Genomic DNA, 17,465 nt, shown 5'->3' with positions numbered 1-17,465 from the left:
TTTGCAACCAACTATTCTGAATTCATATAAGGTGTGTGGAGGAAAGGGGAGTAGTTCAAGCTGCAAATGACTACTAGCCACAATCAAGTACTATGTCAGAAAAGTAGTTGTGTATCCGGGGCAGGCATGCTTCACTTCTTTTTGTTGAGATGAATTAGCCTGTAACCTGGAGTCAGCTGCGCCCAAACAAATTCTGGATGCTCGCTATTCTGGAGGCCTATACGTTTATTGTCTCAACTCACTATCGACGTCTTGTATCTCAATGTGGAATAGGAAAAGGTCAAACCCACAAGTGGTCGTAACCTGAGCCCACCGCAAGACCGAAATTCGTAATCCGTCGGCCCAAGTAAAACGTGCGGGTCATGCGTAAACCCCTTGCTCATGAACTTACAGAGGACAAGACCTGGTTGATCGTTGGTGGATGGATTAGGCAGACAGTGGACATGATCCGATGCTGAGTCGAAGCCGGTTGAAAAGACAGAAAAGTAAAAATGCGGAGAATCTAACTGAATGAAATATACGTCTCGAAATATCGATGTGGCCCGTAAAGCAACAAACTGCAAATTCAGTTGATTTGAAGCAAACCAAGAGGGCTGTCAATAAAGGTTTGGTTGGCTTTTCGGAATAAACGATAGAATTGGCTGAATCTAATGACAGCGAAGGCATGCTTCAGGGTCCTTCAGAAATATTGTACGTTCTCCTGCTCTAAACATAGACGATGCGTACGAGGAGGCATGTGGTGAGTCTGAACTTGAAGTTTGACAAACTTCTAACGACCGGTGATGTGGGGGGTATCCGGAAGCGACAATCCAGCTGAGACCCAATTCTATCGTATCCTTGACTTGGAAGTGATTAAACGCAGATCATGTCAGTGTTTGCCAATCACGTCACGGATTTCATACATTTAACAAGTTTATGAACAGTGTTTGTTCAAGGAAATGTATTGCGATATCTCGAACATCGTGCCCCCTGGCCCATCAGGCGGGATTTGTGTGGCACAGTCAGTTGAAGGATATCATAAAGTAGAGATTCAATTGGAGTTCAGTTGAGTTAATTGGAGCTCAAATAAGTGTATTTCACAAATATTGTACAATTCGGGTTCAATTAGAACATAGACGGAAACGCGCAGACTGGGTTTACATGACCAGCCACAAGGGAAACACCGGTTGTGAGCTACCGAAGAGTTTTTAGTAACCTTATGAGTAGTAATGCATCAAGTGGCTTTCCTTTTGAGCATCATTCAAAGTATCGCGTTCATCTTATCAGGAACGTCTTCCTCAATCAATTTTCTTCGGGCGTTTTCTTCGTTGCCATGATCACGTCAAACGTTTGGAAACATTTGCTTTGCTGGATGATCACGTCAAACGTTTGGAAACATTTGGTTCGCCGAAACTTTGTTCGTGTGAGGGATGAATTCTTTTGTTCCATATATTAATATATGTATCAAACTAAACTCAGCCAAGCAGAACGTCGCAAAGTGCGTGAATATGGTAGAGGCCATGCACCAGTACCTCAAGATGAACGTCATATATTCGCAGGAGAAACATCAAAAAGCCATGACAGACGCGTCACGTCGAGACGTCTGTATTCTCGGCCATCCGAAGTTGGGCAGTTTATGTCATCAATGGGTGTGCTACTTCGTTTCGAAAATAGCATCAGATTGCGGTTCTGAACAGCCATGAGCACACGACCGTCCTCATGAATCACCAACAAGAGACTGTTTGTCATCCCTGAATTCGAGAAAATGAAGTTACGATTGGCGTCTCATTCGCCGTGAACTAGAATGGGAATATCGGGCATACTGATGAACACGGTGGAGAATAAAGTTCGTACACTGTATGGAGGCATGAAACCTGGGCACTTTTCTGAATATGCAATGTGGCATCAGATTTTTGTTCGGCAAACGAGCCCACGAGAATTGTCAGTTTCCCCTTGTCAACTTGAGCAAACTTGACGACAACCAACTGCCAGAGTCTACGATGTTCCCGCTCTTCAACGGAAAAAATGGTCACTGCAGGCACTGCGAATCCGACGGCGGTCTTGAGGATGAGGAAGGCAGTAACGTGAACTGTTTATCCTTCGACTGAGTCAGGGATAAGGGTAAAAATTGCTTGATAAGTTGCTTTGGGAAGCCATAACGAGTGGGTCTCATTTGGAAGTGCGCGAGTTACGCAAGTTGGGACAACCGACCAGAGGCGAGAGAACTAATCTATTTAGTGAACGTACTACTGTTGATGCCATTAGTAGCGAACCTTAATAAGAAAATTAGAGTTGACAGCTCGTCGACTGCGAGAGAATAGGAAGGTTTTGGCAATACTTGTTTACGTTGATAATAGCGTGCTTAAACTGGTCCGATCACAATGCTGTATCTTCAAAGCTTGATCTCTTTCTGACCACGCTCTTATTTCTGAATTGTGACCACACTCACCTATTCACGTTAATTCATTCCAAATTCCGCCCTATCTCAATGACATTTAAAGAATAATGGTCGTCGTTCGATAATGAGTCGGTACACCAATCACACCGCTCAAACTTGAACACGTTCGCGTCCAACGTGCGCTATATCTCAATGACATTTAAAGAATAATGGTCATCGTTCGATGATGAGTCGGCACAACAATCACATAGCTCAAACACGTTCCAGTCCAACGTGCGCTGGTAGACTAGTGGTAACACCATCGCTTTGCATGTCCAATGTGCGGAGTTCAAACCCCGGTACCGGCATTGTATATGAACCACTGGTGAGCGCTAAGAAGTCAAGTCCAGTGATTACACCCTTTGGTGTGGACTCACCAGAGGAATTACGCCAGGACAAAAGGACGGACTGCTCAATAGAAAACACAACCAACAATTATGCGAGGCACAAGTTTAGTCCTTTAATCCGCTCATGCCAGACTTCCGATCAGTCCTCTAAATAACAGGCGACACGACCAACTTTGTCCGACACGTTTACGCAGGCAAAATTTCATCGCTTGATCTCCACTTTCATACGATTCATATATAATATAATAATATCGTTTAACTGTAGCACCCTTTTGGTGCCTAGCTGTCATGCTATCCGAAGGGAGTAAGAGGGCTGGGATACCGTCAGGTTGTCCAAGCCTAGACAGGGGAAGACGGAAGAGCCAGAGGTCGGGTTCGAACCACGGACCTTCCGGTCAGTAAATTCGCGCTCTAACCACTTGGGCCATGTATATATGTTATTTGTGTGTAAAGACCGAACACAAGAACGATTACACAGAATGGTATGTTTTGATCTGACCAATATGGAGGCGGAACGAGAAGCTGGGAGAGTGACGAGGGTCGTTTGTAGTGACGTGTGATAGTTTGGTTGACTAACTAACAGCAACTAACAGCATGAAAAGCTGACTTCTGCTTCAACCGAGAGATGTGGGTGTCTCGACTAGACCAACAAAACTGCTTGAAAGTTGACTGCGAACTGGAAGGTGTAGGTGAACTCCTCGATTCCGTCTGAAGGAGGCCACTAACGGTAACCGATAGCACTAAGACCCTGTCGTGAACGTTGTTTTTCCATCAATCTACTCGAGTTCATTCCTACTCAGTACGGAGGGGATGTTCATATACTTGCGAGTTTCAAAGACAGGTTCTCTGACAAGAAGTAGGTATCCGACAATAGTCTAGAGCGAGAAGTTTGTAAAACCTGGTTCTGTAAAACCAGGGCTAGGGATATACCCAGGAGAACATTTACACGGAAGGAGAATTAACCTCCCCAGTGGGTAGGCCGGTTTTCAGTGCGGTTACAAGGACCAACGGCTGAGTAATTGTGTACTTTTTGGACAGAGTTAGACCAAGGATGAACGCGTCCTGACAGTGGGCAACTTTAGCTTTCAAAGCTGTTCACCAAAACACAAAATCAGTAGATCAGTCTACTGATACTGACGAGCGCCCATGAGCATGCCATTCGGATCCGACTCATTCGTGGCAAAATAAGCAAGATTTCCGTATGAGCACAAAGCCGCTCATTCCATCGAGTGTGATGGATCTTTGCGGACTTTGGAGAAAAAGATAATCTTTGAAAAAGGCACTTGTAACCAAGGTCCTCAAGCGAAACAAATACGTAGAAAAAAACAAGAAATAACAACGAGCATGATGAAGCACAGCCTTCATAAAGTGCCCAATAGAGTCCTTGATCAGAGACCGCGGAGCCTTTCGAGAGCACTGACAATCCGCGGGGGTCGATCGGCACTCAGTTCAGCGAACTCACTCGGGGAGCAATTGATAAGTTCACGAAGCGCCTGTAGATTCCCAGGAAAAGACAGTCCCATGTCCTCCAGTAGGTTCTGCAAGTAATCTGAAGGCACAAGGGAACGGAATTGCGAAAAACCGCTTATGTAGGACCGAAAACTTACACTTTAGAGTGCGGAACGCCTAAACAGTCTCTACGGATGGGGAAGCATAGGCTTAAAAACGTCACACTGCATAAACGCACCTCTAACTAACAAAGATAGTATCCTCATTTGTTGCAAAAGAAGGGAGGAAGGAAATATGGAGAAATAAGGGGCCATTCCGCATTCGTGAAGCGGAATAAAGCGGTCACATGATTGCCTTAGAGGAGAAAGCGAGTACTGGTCACCGGAAAAAGTCCCAAAGGGAGGAAAGTGTCGATAGATGAAAGGGTAAGCAGACCAGTGAATGTAGAACACGTTGAGGCTCTGTCTGCCACAAGTCTTACCACAACCTGATTATAAATGGCCAGTTAACGAAACAAAGCCCTCTAATAATTGAAAGCCCTGTCAGAAAATGTTTTTTCAGTAATGTATAAGAGTCGTGTATCACTAAAATGATGTATGTAAAGGGTAACACAACAGGTGCCCAACAGGACCCATTTCTCCAGAGAAATAACGGATCAGCCTGAAACGTCGTTCACAGCTATCGCTCGACTGTGTTCAATTATGTGACCATGGCGAGTGCCTTACGCAAAGGCCAGAGAGAACAAGCTACCAAAAATAGAAGACGTTGGGATAACCCATCAAATCAAAGGAACGCAGACCACAACGCAACACAGATCACAAACGGACCAATAGATTCACCAAATTCGCTACACTTCAAGTAGCCAGTCACGTCAGAAGACAACAGATAGCCTTTGAATGTTACATAAACGCATGGAGGCAAGCAAGTGGTACCCACCCAACTGCGCACTGATGACGTCTCCTCGTATGGTGACGAAACGTTTGCAAGCAAATTGTCAAGCTCGGCGAACAGATCGGCAGCCACCTGATCAACAACCAATAAACATGACTTTCCATCGACCTATCAAGTAATCGAGTTATTGAGTAATTGGTTCGGAAGGAAACGGAAAATCTATGGGGAGAAATTTAAAATGCATCGCAATCGCAGCAATTCTAACAAACACGTACTCAACAGACTGCACACACAAAAAACGGGGAGATGACGAAGCTGTTTGAAAATTTCCAGCGGCCAGCAATGTTTGGAAAAATGTACTTTAATTTGTAGACAAACGAGCGATGGTTAACATGGGACGGAAATGACCATATTTAGTTCGCGTATTTGGTTACAACAAGTCAAAATTGTACTCTGTTTATGTGCGAGAAGGGCAAAGTGGTTAGAGCGCGAATTTACTGAATAAAAGCCCATGGTTCGAACCCGGCCTCTGCCTCTCGACTTCCCCTGTCTAGGCTTGGGCAACCTGGCAGTAACCCAGCTCTCGTGCAACCTTCGGGTGTCATGGTAGTTAGGCACCGAAATTGTGCTACAACTGAACGATTTTTTCTCAGTTTTTTTTTAATGCAATTATTTTTTGAGGAGTCCTCATCACATAAACTGACTGAGTATTCGCTGAAACTAGACTGGTTGTATGGTAATGAATGACTCGGTGCCTAGCTGTAAAGTGGTTAGAGCGCGAATTTACTGAATACTGGTTGTATGGTATTGAATGACTCGGTGCCTAGCTGCCTTACCAGGCGAGAAAATCACAAGGCCCAAGAAACTATCTGATTGTCCAAGCCTAGACAGGAACAGTCGACATGCAGAGACTGGGTTCGAAGCATGGGGCCAGTAGGTTCGCGCGTTAGACGTTGAACCATCTCGAGCGCATAAGCATTTCACACACTGCATCTGTGGCAGAAGATCGGGGTAATGCTTTCCAGAGTACCAAGTCTCCTGCAGAATGGTTCAACGGGCGTGAAGCGCACAAGCAAATTTAAGAACGAACAAAAAATGGAACAGACTTTCTGGTGTGCCGAGATAAGAATAGAGCGCATTAAAATAAGTGAAGTTAATCCAGCAGCTGTGAAGAAATAATGCTACTCGAAACAGGGTACCCAAATGACCACAGGGCACCATTCATTCACACTAGTTTCTCTATGAATTTCTACTGGGTACACGAATTACCCAATTGCAGCTACCATCGAAACGACTCAAAACGAACCGAAATCCTCGTCGCCAAACATACCCAAGTCCACGGTCAATTGTTTTGCTCCATGTTCTGTCAGATTCACGTGATCCTCCAATTCGCTCTCACTGTCACTTAGATCAGGCTTGGTTCGGTGACTGGAGCTGATTGGCCTCTTTTTCTTCTTTTGGGATTGCTCTTTGTTCTGTGGACTGCCTCCGATTCGAAGCCACGTCGTCAGGAGTGATTCGCAGACGGCCCCGGAGACAAACGACTCTAACCAACAAAAGGCTGCACTTGTGAATGTTTCAACCGATCTTTCTCCCTGCTGTGATTTGTGACCACCACTAAGGCTGGTCAGCCGACGACGGGGAGTTAGTTTGCTGCTGTCACCGGTCTCCTCTTGTGGTCCAGGGGTTTTGTTGGCTATAAGAGCCACGGAGGCCGCGTCCGGATCACCCAAGTGCAAGCATTCTGCTAACCCTCGACCGGAAATATGCTGTTCCGATTCAGCATCTGTCCCAATCTCGGACATGTAAGGTTCCAAATGTTCTGGGAGCGCGAGTAAATACTGGCCGATCTAGAAAAACAGGTACAAATTGTAGTCTGGTGATTAGACACACCGTCCAGAGGGCCGCGTGGTTACCTTTTCTCGAACACTGTTGTTTGCCATAATTGTAACATGTGAGGCTTGGCAACATAGCAGTCCTGTGTGCTTGTCGAGACAACCTTTGTCACCGCAGAGACCACCTTCGAAGTGACCAAATAATACGACCTCAGGCCTGAAAAACGATTCGGCTAACAGACAAGACTTCAAATTGACTAAACATGCAGTCTTCTTTTCACAAGTCGTCTTCTCACAAGGTTGCCGAAAACTCTTCGACAGCCCACGACCGGTTTCGCCCTTCTTGGGGCTCATCAGGTAGGTGCACTCCCCGAGTTTCCGTCAACCTAATGTTCTACTTGAACCCGAATGGGACTGTTTTCGAGAAGTACACTCATTTGCAAATCGACTAAACATAAAGTCGCCTTTTTGCTCCGTGAACACATTATACCTATATATCACAAAACTGGGAAACAATAGATGACCGCATCGATGGTGTCACCTCGACTGATGAAGAAACGTTTGGAATCGAACTGCCAAGCTCAGTGAACAGGCCACCTGATCAAAACAACCAATGGATGCCACCAATATTCCGGTATATATTCCAACACAGTATTCTGACGTAGTAGGGTACAGGTGACGGGAGTGTGTCGAACTGGCTAACACACATCCGGCAATCTGATCTTGCCACATGCGTGGACGCATGCGCACGATACACGAGCTCAGTAACCGAGCATCCTGGCTTGAGGCGAAGCAGTCCATTCATGGCTGAAGACCAGTCCAGGTAACCTAACCGGGCATAACTCTCGGCGTTCAAACAAATTCGCGTCAGCAGGATGGACAGTCGAGTTACAGGATAAAAACCGATGAAAAAATGCTTCTCAGCACTAGTGTGGAACCACGATCCTGAAGGAAAACCTTAATAGCTACGGGCAAAGTATGTGTTCATACATAGAAGATAACTGTAAAAAAATTTAAAAATCGTTCAGATGTAGCACCCTTTCGGTCCCTAGTCCTGAAGGATTTCGGTCCCTAGCTCCTGAAGGAAGCACGAAGGCTGGGGTACTGCCAGGTTCCCAAGCCTAAACAGGGGAAGTCGAGAGGCAGACGTCGGGTTCGAACCACGGACCTTCCGGTTCGTAAATTCGCGCTCTAACCACTTGGGCCATCTCGCCCCCTGTACTCCATATTCAACTCATAGATCACGGACCCAGATCAGAGACAGAAACTTGAGAAACTACCGTTTGTGTTGTCAGCCTATAAAGTAAATTGATCACAACAGCCAATATCATACTCAACCAGAGAGCATTCTGGTGGGACTGTGCGATAGGACAAAAACGTTCAGGGAGATGTCCACCTAGGAATGGATGGATGAGTACCAAGCACTCAAAAACAGCTGTTTACTATCCAAATCGTTCAGCTGTAGCACCCTTTCGGTGCCTAGCTGCCCTGACACCCGAAGGTTGCACGAGGACTGTGATTCTAACAGTTTGTCCAAGCCTAGACAGGGGAAGTTGAGAGGCAGAGGTCGGGTTCGAACCACGGAAATTCCGGTCCGTAAATTCGCGCTCTAACCACTTGGTCCATCTCGCCCTCCAAATATCAGTCAGCTGGTTAATAGACATCATCAGGTAACCCGAGGATGCACTGTCCTATCAAGTTACACATGGTTCGGCAACTATGAAGCCCCGGCGCTTTCAACTGGCAAAGACATCTCCAGTTTCATAAAAATTCTTTCGGGATTATCTAAGTTAGATTTACCATAATAAGGGGCTTTATCATATGGAACTGTAAGTTCTGAATGTAACCCAGAGACAGAATTCTGGTAACTAGCCTAGATACCACCTTTCCCATATCCATTCAGCACGAAGCTGTTGGCAAGAACAGTAGGCCAGACAAAAAACGAGAATCATTCTGGCGCTTCTAAATTGCCACATTGATCGTACCTGGATGATTAGACCTTTGGCTGAACATTGTATGAAATTACCTATACTTATTTTATAAAAACGTTAAGCCATACCATATCGGCACGGAGGAAAGTCATCCTGAAGAACAAAAACTCACTCAAAAAGTCATCAACAACGGACCACAGAATTTGTCCACAGAAGAATACCTTGGGGAAAACCCTCGAGAGCGTCTAGATTCAACTTGGTTTGGTCTATTGTCATAACCGAAAGAGATGGGAACCGCTCGCCTCATAGTGTGCATCCTGCAACTATGTCTAGATAAGACTAATGAACTTTTCCATGAAATATGCTATGAAACATTGATCAGGGGTTCGGCGAACCCAAATTCACAGGGTGTGTGTATGGTACAGTTCACTTTCGCAGTTTACCGAAAAATTACCTGAGTGATATAATCTTGTGGAAGATAGGCAAGGTCGGGAAACTTTGCCTCACCACTCCCAGGCATAAACGACCAAACTGGCATAGAGGGAACGGTGTTCAGCACTTGGCTTATCGGGGCAAGAGCAACTCGCCGAACAAGAGAAACAGCAGCGCGGCAGGCAGTAACATTAGACCGATGGAGACCGGAAAGAGTTGCCTGCATCCCCACGCCCCCAGTCCCATCTTGTACCGGATCAACTGGTTTGGTGACGGTAGTGGTGGTGGTGGGGGTAGTAGAGGGATGTGCGAGTAAACGTACTGTGTTCTGGTAGGCAGTGGGGTGACACTCAACCAGCAGACGCAGAAGAATCCAGTCCGCAGACGTGAACGACTGTGTGCTTTGCCACAATGATTCACGTGGGAATTCACCAGCACTGAGGAAAGATGAGCTGGTAGGAGCGAAAAAAAATGGCAAAACTCATCGGTGCGTAAATCTACAAACTTTGGCAATATTCAGTCCTTAAGACCAAACAAAAAACAACATAGAACGTCATGAGAACGCTGCACCCGTCCTCGCCACAACAAGAGACAGGATAATTATAACTCACTTGGAAGCGATTAACCTACCTCTCCGTGTCGGACAGAATTCGTGCAAACAAGTCAGCTGATTTGGTAAGTACCACCTCCACAAATGAATGAGACTGAAGGCTCAATTCACCTGATCACAAAGGAACACAAGGGAAGGCGTCAGAAGACTACCTAAACCTGCTTTCTTTCAGATGCGTTGACAATTAGCAAGTGAACAAGTGTGATACAATGATGGGTGGTGGAATCTAGACCCACCTGTAAGACTCGCAAGATGTAGAGCACACGTGAGCCCGGAATTCTGACTGAAACCGGACTTCGCATCGGCTGCGATAAATGGCTCTGCGGAGCGCTCAGTTGCAATCGTCCACTTCGCAAGGAAGCTATCGAAGAAGCTCTGTATTGGGACAGAAACAAGATGACGTTTGGAAAAGAAACTTCTAGTTAAACGAATTGTATACTTACTGACGACCGAATGCCCATGTTATAACAAAAGTGTTATAACAGAGTGGAGAATTTTAAAGATGTTAACCAGTGTTTCTGTGAATAACGGTGATTAGACACAAAAAGTAAGAAGAGTCGGAGCGAAATTCAGTTCGAAGTGCGTATGATTTTGTGTCAAGAAAATCGCTTCAGTCAGAGGTGACGTCTATCGACAAATTAACACAGAAAAAACGAGTTAGCCGGGTCTAGGTTCCCGAAAACTCATGGAAAATTACAGTCCAGTCAGGGCTGTTCTGGGTTCTTGTACCGTAACCCACCAGTCTTGTAAATCACGCAGACGGGACTGGGTTAGAGGCAGCTACCGAACTGAGGTTTTAGTTGTCCAATGAACTTGACAACTTTGTTACAACAACTGCAACAAATTCTACGTTGGACAAACTGGGAGAAAATTATGTACACGAATAAAGGAACACAACGCGGCTGTCAGGAAACATGACCTCCCGTCCTTGATGTCTATAAACGAGGACCAAGAAGGCTACAAATTCAATCTGAGAAACGCAAAAATTTTGGCATACGGAGACACGAGACACGGAAGAGAACTTCCGGAAGCATGGTACTCCATGGCATATTCGATCAACCGGTGCATCGAACTGGATCCAATTTACGCACCTCTACGTGCAAAAGACCAACATCTCAACCGAAACACTCACCAACAAACAAACAAACAAGGAACTATTCGGAGTCGAATCAATAAAGGTCACAAGTTGAAACTCGGAAGGATTAAGGTCACTCCAACATCGACCAGACTACGACGGCGAGAAATGCCAAGCTCAAAGATCACGTGGGCATCGGCGAATGAGGACACGGGATAACAGAGCAACCAATGGAACCGCCCGACCGAACAACTAAGCGCGGTCAAAGGTCATCTCCGGCTACCAGCACGTATATTAACACACACGTAAGACCACTCAACGCACAGCCAACCGCTACGCACCACTACGCTCCCCAATAACGCACTGATGATGGGACCTCGGATGGTGATGAAACGTTTGCAATCAAATTGCCCAGCTCAACGAGCAAGCCAACGACCATCTACGCTACCTGAGCTACCGACATTTTCCTCCACTTGTTACAAACTCTTTGTCACTAAGTGGGATGACATCGTCAAACTATCGGTAGGCATTCTTTGGTTGTTTATACATCCGTTTTGTTAGCCATGGGTGACCACTGCAACTAAACGATCAAGATCAGTGAATGCTTCGACCATCAGCTGCTAACAATCCCTTCTCTATTGGCTGGCTTCAAATCGTTTGTAAACCAGGACCCAACATCAGAACAACGAAAAGCGGGCACTAATGAGGACTGAGGAGCACAATAAGGGTACGAAAATTAGAGGTAACCCAACCCATTTGCATCCCATAGGTCATAGCAGCTAAGACGAAGCTAACTGCAAAAAGGTGGACCTTATCGCAGAGTAGCGGTTTGGTCCACTGAAACATACCGATGTGACAGTGACAGTACCTCAGTTTGTATAAAGTTATGGGCCGCGTAAGTAGAAATGTCATATCACATTGGCCGTCACGTGATGTCATCAAAAGGACCACCCTTCTTGTGGTATACAACAAGTCGAGTAAACAGAAACATGCCCTTTTCTATTCTGCCCCAACGCAATGCAGGTCCCACCACCAGGACTAACCACTTTGTTACCCGAGCATCACACTCAGCTGTAGGTTCTGTGCATCCGACTTCAGTAACGGCCATAAACACTTGGAAGTCTGTTTTCAAGCTCCGAAAGCCGACAAACCGAGCTGTTTTCAATGTTCGCACACTGAATCAAACAGGACAACAAGCAGGTCTTTCTCGTACATTGGATTCTCTCTCTGCATTGATACATGCTGTGTCAGAAACAGGAAGCAAGTACAGTAATTGAACTGACTCGCACTCATCCAGGTTCCAGATGCGCAGCTCTGGTGATCCTGAGGACGCTGCCGTGTGCATCGTGATGGGCCATCGAGGAGAGGCGTCTCTAATTGATTAGGTACCTGTTGATAGTTGCCTGTGCACGGTTCGTTTGGCAAAGTCTGTGAAAGAACTTCAAGACGGACGAGTCCATTGCCCCCTGTTTGTTGTGTCTGCATACGCGATAACGGACGGTAGCGCTGAATCTGCCAAGACTAGTTTCTATGATGCTCTAATTGTTGCCCCCCACCCCTCTAATTGTACTTTCTTCGTGGATTTCCGGGGAACCTGGATATCTATGTAAGAAAGTATCAGAAACTTCTGGAGGTCACAGTTTGAGACTTAGACGTCAGGGGTAACGGAATTTCACCACCCATTAGTCTGACACTGGGCCATTAGATAGTCACAAATTCACACACACACACACACGCACACACACCAAACGCCACACTGGAACCATGTGAATGACAATTATCCCCCGAGAACCGCATTTTTATAGGATAGCGGAGTGCGCACATGAGGCCAATCCACAACGAACCGTATGCTTACTTGAATAATACTGAGTAAATATGGGATGCCAATACCCATCGAGATATCGAAACATCTGCGTATGGTTGTGTTGATCAGTTGAATCACCGCGGACATTGTTTGGCTCAGGCGCTCAACAAACTCCGGGGTCGCACGTGCATCAGTCTACAAAAAGCAGAGAGGAGGAATGGTGGACGATTAGGTTCCAACCGTGTGTGTGTGGTGCATCTTGGCATAATTGACGAAAAGAGACCACATACCAGATTGACTTTTGACAACTCTGCTTCAAACAAGCTCTTTGTCTCCTTTCCAAACAGTTCACCGAAATTTCCGAAAGGATCCAACAAAGTTCGACACAGCTGAAGCGTCATCTCATGAACCCCCTTTCGTTCAGCGTCTGGTATGGAGGGAGTCTCGGCAAAAATACCTGTTGTAAAACAGGACGTAAAAGTTCTTTTATGGGCGGAGTATGAGAGCCTGGTGATAACCGAAGTGACCTGAGATAACTTGACTCACCAGGGACTTGGGATTCAACAACTCTTCCAAACTGGGTGCAACAATTGAGCGTGATCTACAAAGGGAACGCAAACACAATATGAACGGGTGGTTTCCGAACACCGCGTCGGGACAAAACATCTACACTACTAATAAACTGGAAGTAGCACGAGTATGGCACGTTTCAGACGTCCCCACAGCCTAGTATGGACCCGGCAGAGAGCAGCCTGGAAATAAAAACATGCTGAACATGTTAAATTTTGTAACCACGTATTCTCTTTGATCTTTACAAAGGACAACAGGTAACGCGTGAAAAAAAACTCACCATTAGCAGATTGGCGACGTAGTCTACTTGAGGAGGTTTAGATTGAGGAGCAGAACCCATGATTAATATCCGCCTCTTTTCAGTGAGATCTTTGAGCGCCTCGGCGAAAGCTCCTGTAACCTTCACCGACTGTAAGTCGGGGAACAAGTGTGTAGCAAGCTGTAAGAAAGAACGGATTTAACGACGAGAAGGTGTATCAATAAGGGAGATAACTAAAACCTGGAAAACCAAGTTACAACTATAAGCTAAAACCTCGAAATACACAAGGTAACCATATAGTCCGCTAACTCAGGTCAAATGTACCCATTTCAATAGCTTACTTGGTTGTTGATGAGGTGCAGCAGCTGAGCGTAGAATACTGTAAAGATGATTTGTTCTCGAGCTGGAGTTGACGAATCCACGTCCAGCTGAGCACAGAAAGGGTCTTTTGGTGAAGTGGATCGATTGGTGAATAGTGTGAAGAATCGGTAAGTGTCCGAAGTCGGATCTAAACTTGGGTTGGACGAACAACATTGCTCCCAGGTAGACAGGACGCAAGACTGTGGTCAACAGGGAGATGAAAGTGAACTGTGGTTAAGCAAACGACAATGGAAACGTGAGACAGCATGATGTCTTTGCGATATGAGAAACTGCGGCTATCCATCCTTGTAGACACCACATCCAATAGGACCCTCCAAAGTGGACAACAGTAAGATAGATGCCCGACAAGGACGATGAAAGAAGCCAATATAGAGCATCATATACATGGTTAGCCCTCTCCTAGCCCAGAGCATGTAGAGGTCGACTCCATTTAGTTGAGAGTCCATAGAAGTTGTTCTGACTAGCCTGTCCACCATAATAAGAATGACCTCGCCTATTCTAACTGAACACGGCCACTACTTCATGTTGTCGCACTGGACTGTGGGTAGGAAAAGAGGACGAGTACCAAATGACTGTTGCACCTGTGGGATATTCAGGGAGACCAACTGCACATCAAGACCGCCACGGAACGCAAGCCAGAGCTATGTAGCCAACCTGAAGAGAAAAACACGGGAAAGGAGTAAAAAGATCTCAGGAACTCCGATTAACCAACATAATCCTTTGTCGCTGATTTTTTCAGAGATGCCTTTCCGAAATGAGTGTCACGACGTTCAAGTAAATACTGGTTGCAATCCCTCAGATCCCGCTGTTTTCTTGACACAGTGATTCGATGATGGCATGAGCTTCACATTGTGATGAACGCTGTACAACATCCTGGCGGTGTACCAAATTGTTTCTCTATAAATCAGCGAGATGGCCCGAGTGGTTAGAGCGCGAATTTACTAACCGAAAGGTCCGTGGTTCGAACCTGACCTCTGTCTCTCGACTTCCCCTGTCTAGGCTTGGGGGACCTGGCAGTATCCCAGCCCTCGTGCTTCCTCCGGGTGGCATGGCAGTTAGGTACCGAAAGGGTACTACAGCTGAACGATTTATCTTAAATCAGCACATCATTGCGTTTGCTTGAAGATCGTACTTGGTTCTATGTCCTACTACAGGGAAAACAGAACCGTGACAAGAACATTCTCCGTTTCCTTAGCGTTGTCCTGAAAGATTGTGAAAAACGAGAATACCCGAGAAAGGAGATTCCGATACACACTCACTTTTATCCAATTCGTGTAGTAATTGCTCGCAGCACCCTCACGTCCGATTCTGTACAACAAACTGACCAAATGCTTTGCTTCAAATGAGGCGCCCGAAGGCCAACGAGTACTACTAGCGTCATCTGGTTGGCTGGGGACTGTCTCTCCCAGAGCCCGAATGAGTTGCGGAGCGACTAGGCTTTCCAACGAGTTTTTGTGTTGCGCAACCAACTGCAATCGGTCGTTATAGTCTGGTAAATGGGTTAGGGCGGTCTGAAATCAGAGGTTGGCAATGAAGAAACTAATCGATCACTGGACAAAAACAGGGTTGATATCATTATGGAAGAACGTTACACTGCAACCTGAATGAAGAAAATGAAATCAACGGAAGATATAGAAAAAGCTCGGTCAAAAACTACGAGCAGGGTGTTTGTTTAGTTGGTTCGAAAATCTCTTGTGGTAAAAAACCCCATGGCGAGCAAGGTCACCTGTTGAATGTGTTGGCATTGAAATCATTCGGTAGACCGCAATTTTTCAAAACTTACTGCAGGTCCTACAAATATCGGGGGCAAAAAATCTTAGCTCCAAACAGAAATGGACAAAATCTTCGAATCACAGAGCAGTCAACCGTTACCATCACAGACAGAAACGTCAGTGTTGACACCGACGCTACACTGCCCAACAACCACAACTCTTCCAGAGCCCAAGACCGGTTGTAGCTTTGTTGGGGTCCATCAGGTGGGCGCAGTCTCCGATTTTCCGTCAACCTCACGTTATACTTGATCATAATCTGGACAGATTTCGACTTAGACGTTCCTGGCCTAGACCCAGACTAGATAAAACTAAAAACTTGCAGAATACTTTCACCTGGTTTTGCGACGGGACTCAACGAAATCCGGTTATACCTCTCATTAAGGATGGTTTTCTTCGACTGAATGTGCTGCACCAGGCCGTCTCAAGTTGCAGTTGGTACGATATTTGAGACATCGCAACTCATTGTCTAGACGCAACACACTACTCATAAGGTTGCGTAGTGTACTACGTTCAGCTAACCTCGGAAAATTTCCAATCTCCCACCCACGCATCTCCCAGGCAGTGAAAACAGATGAATACTGCATTGAATCTCCGTTGTCCAACAGAACTCCGTTTTATGATTGTATTGGCCAACTGAGACCTCCCGTGTTATCATAAATATATAGGGAATCTTTAACGAACTGAAAGTGAGCAATCACCCACGAAAGGACTCTATAGAAAGGTTATCAAATGAAATAATGATTCGCGTAGGGTCATAATAAAACTAAAAAGTAGTATTTCGAGCTTTGAGTTATTTTGCCGCCACTTCAAAGCTAATCTGTCCCCAAACCTTGCAGAGCTGGGCGATCCCCGCGTCCGTGTGATAAAGCAAACAACTTGAGATCGGCATACTGAGGGTTGAAAGCTCTCAGTTGAACAGTGCTCCCAGAATAACATAATTATTCTGGATGAACCTGACCAAAGGGAAATTCTCGCAAAAACCAAAGAGAATACGGATGCATAGGAAAGACCAGTAGGACTTACCAGGCACTGTTCCATTCCTTCGATATTGCAACAAACCTGAGAAAAAAAGCATGTTAGGAGGTCCATGACAACTGCACTGATGACACAAAGGGGTTACAACTCGCTTTCTCCATCAGAAGAAACCAAAATATAATGCGGGATTAGGCGGATATGTAAACGCACTGTCGTATGAAATCCACGGAAGTGCTGGAACACGACGAGCGCAGACAAAACAAACAGTGTCCCGACACATTTCAGAACAATCGGTTACAATTTACGGCGCAGATCACGTAAGTGTTCAGATAGGCGACTCGCAGAAGAAATTGGCCGACCCATGATTAACAGTGGTGCGAAGTGAAAAACACGAATGAAATCGAACTGTATGATTTTCAGCGGATCCACCTTAGCTTGTTGTAACGGAAGATAAGCCAAACTGATAGAGCGTGGGGTAGTATTCGAAAGTTCGGTTAAGTGCAACGCTCATCATGTAAAAACAATTCAGGAGGAACTGGTGGGTAAAATCAGCTGGTTCCCTCAACCGCTAATACTGATTTCAATAAAACGGCCTCCCGAATCTTCTTGCTGCCGTGTGGTAGATTACACTGATCCCGTCTAAGTGAGAGCCAACCACACTGCTGTTCAGCCGCTCGTGGCCGAACGACTAATTGTTCAACCACTGCCCGGCAGATCG

At 45.8% G+C, this 17,465-nt stretch overlaps 1 protein-coding gene across 1 annotated transcript in view; it reads right to left on the bottom strand.

Annotated features, from left to right (window-relative positions):
- Positions 1 to 3,774: 3,774 nt before the first annotated feature.
- T265_13613 (hypothetical protein) overlaps positions 3,775 to 17,465 on the bottom strand; it is a gene marked incomplete at both ends in the record, with an annotated part of 37,766 nt that continues 24,075 nt past the window's right edge. Inside the window, 12 exons of the mRNA XM_009169700.1 lie at positions 3,775 to 4,312; positions 6,434 to 6,953; positions 9,324 to 9,753; positions 9,932 to 10,022; positions 10,148 to 10,286; positions 12,842 to 12,985; positions 13,081 to 13,247; positions 13,337 to 13,391; positions 13,641 to 13,799; positions 13,961 to 14,179; positions 15,260 to 15,511; positions 16,796 to 16,831. Of these exons, the coding sequence (XP_009167964.1) occupies positions 4,152 to 4,312; positions 6,434 to 6,953; positions 9,324 to 9,753; positions 9,932 to 10,022; positions 10,148 to 10,286; positions 12,842 to 12,985; positions 13,081 to 13,247; positions 13,337 to 13,391; positions 13,641 to 13,799; positions 13,961 to 14,179; positions 15,260 to 15,511; positions 16,796 to 16,831 (2,373 nt within the window). The remainder of the gene's footprint in view (positions 4,313 to 6,433; positions 6,954 to 9,323; positions 9,754 to 9,931; positions 10,023 to 10,147; positions 10,287 to 12,841; positions 12,986 to 13,080; positions 13,248 to 13,336; positions 13,392 to 13,640; positions 13,800 to 13,960; positions 14,180 to 15,259; positions 15,512 to 16,795; positions 16,832 to 17,465) is intronic.

This window comes from Opisthorchis viverrini (assembly GCF_000715545.1).
Source record: "Opisthorchis viverrini unplaced genomic scaffold opera_v5_85, whole genome shotgun sequence".
Classification (NCBI taxonomy): domain Eukaryota; kingdom Metazoa; phylum Platyhelminthes; class Trematoda; order Opisthorchiida; family Opisthorchiidae; genus Opisthorchis; species Opisthorchis viverrini.
Note: the sequence above shows the minus strand (reverse complement) of the source record. Positions and strands in the feature narration are given on the sequence as shown.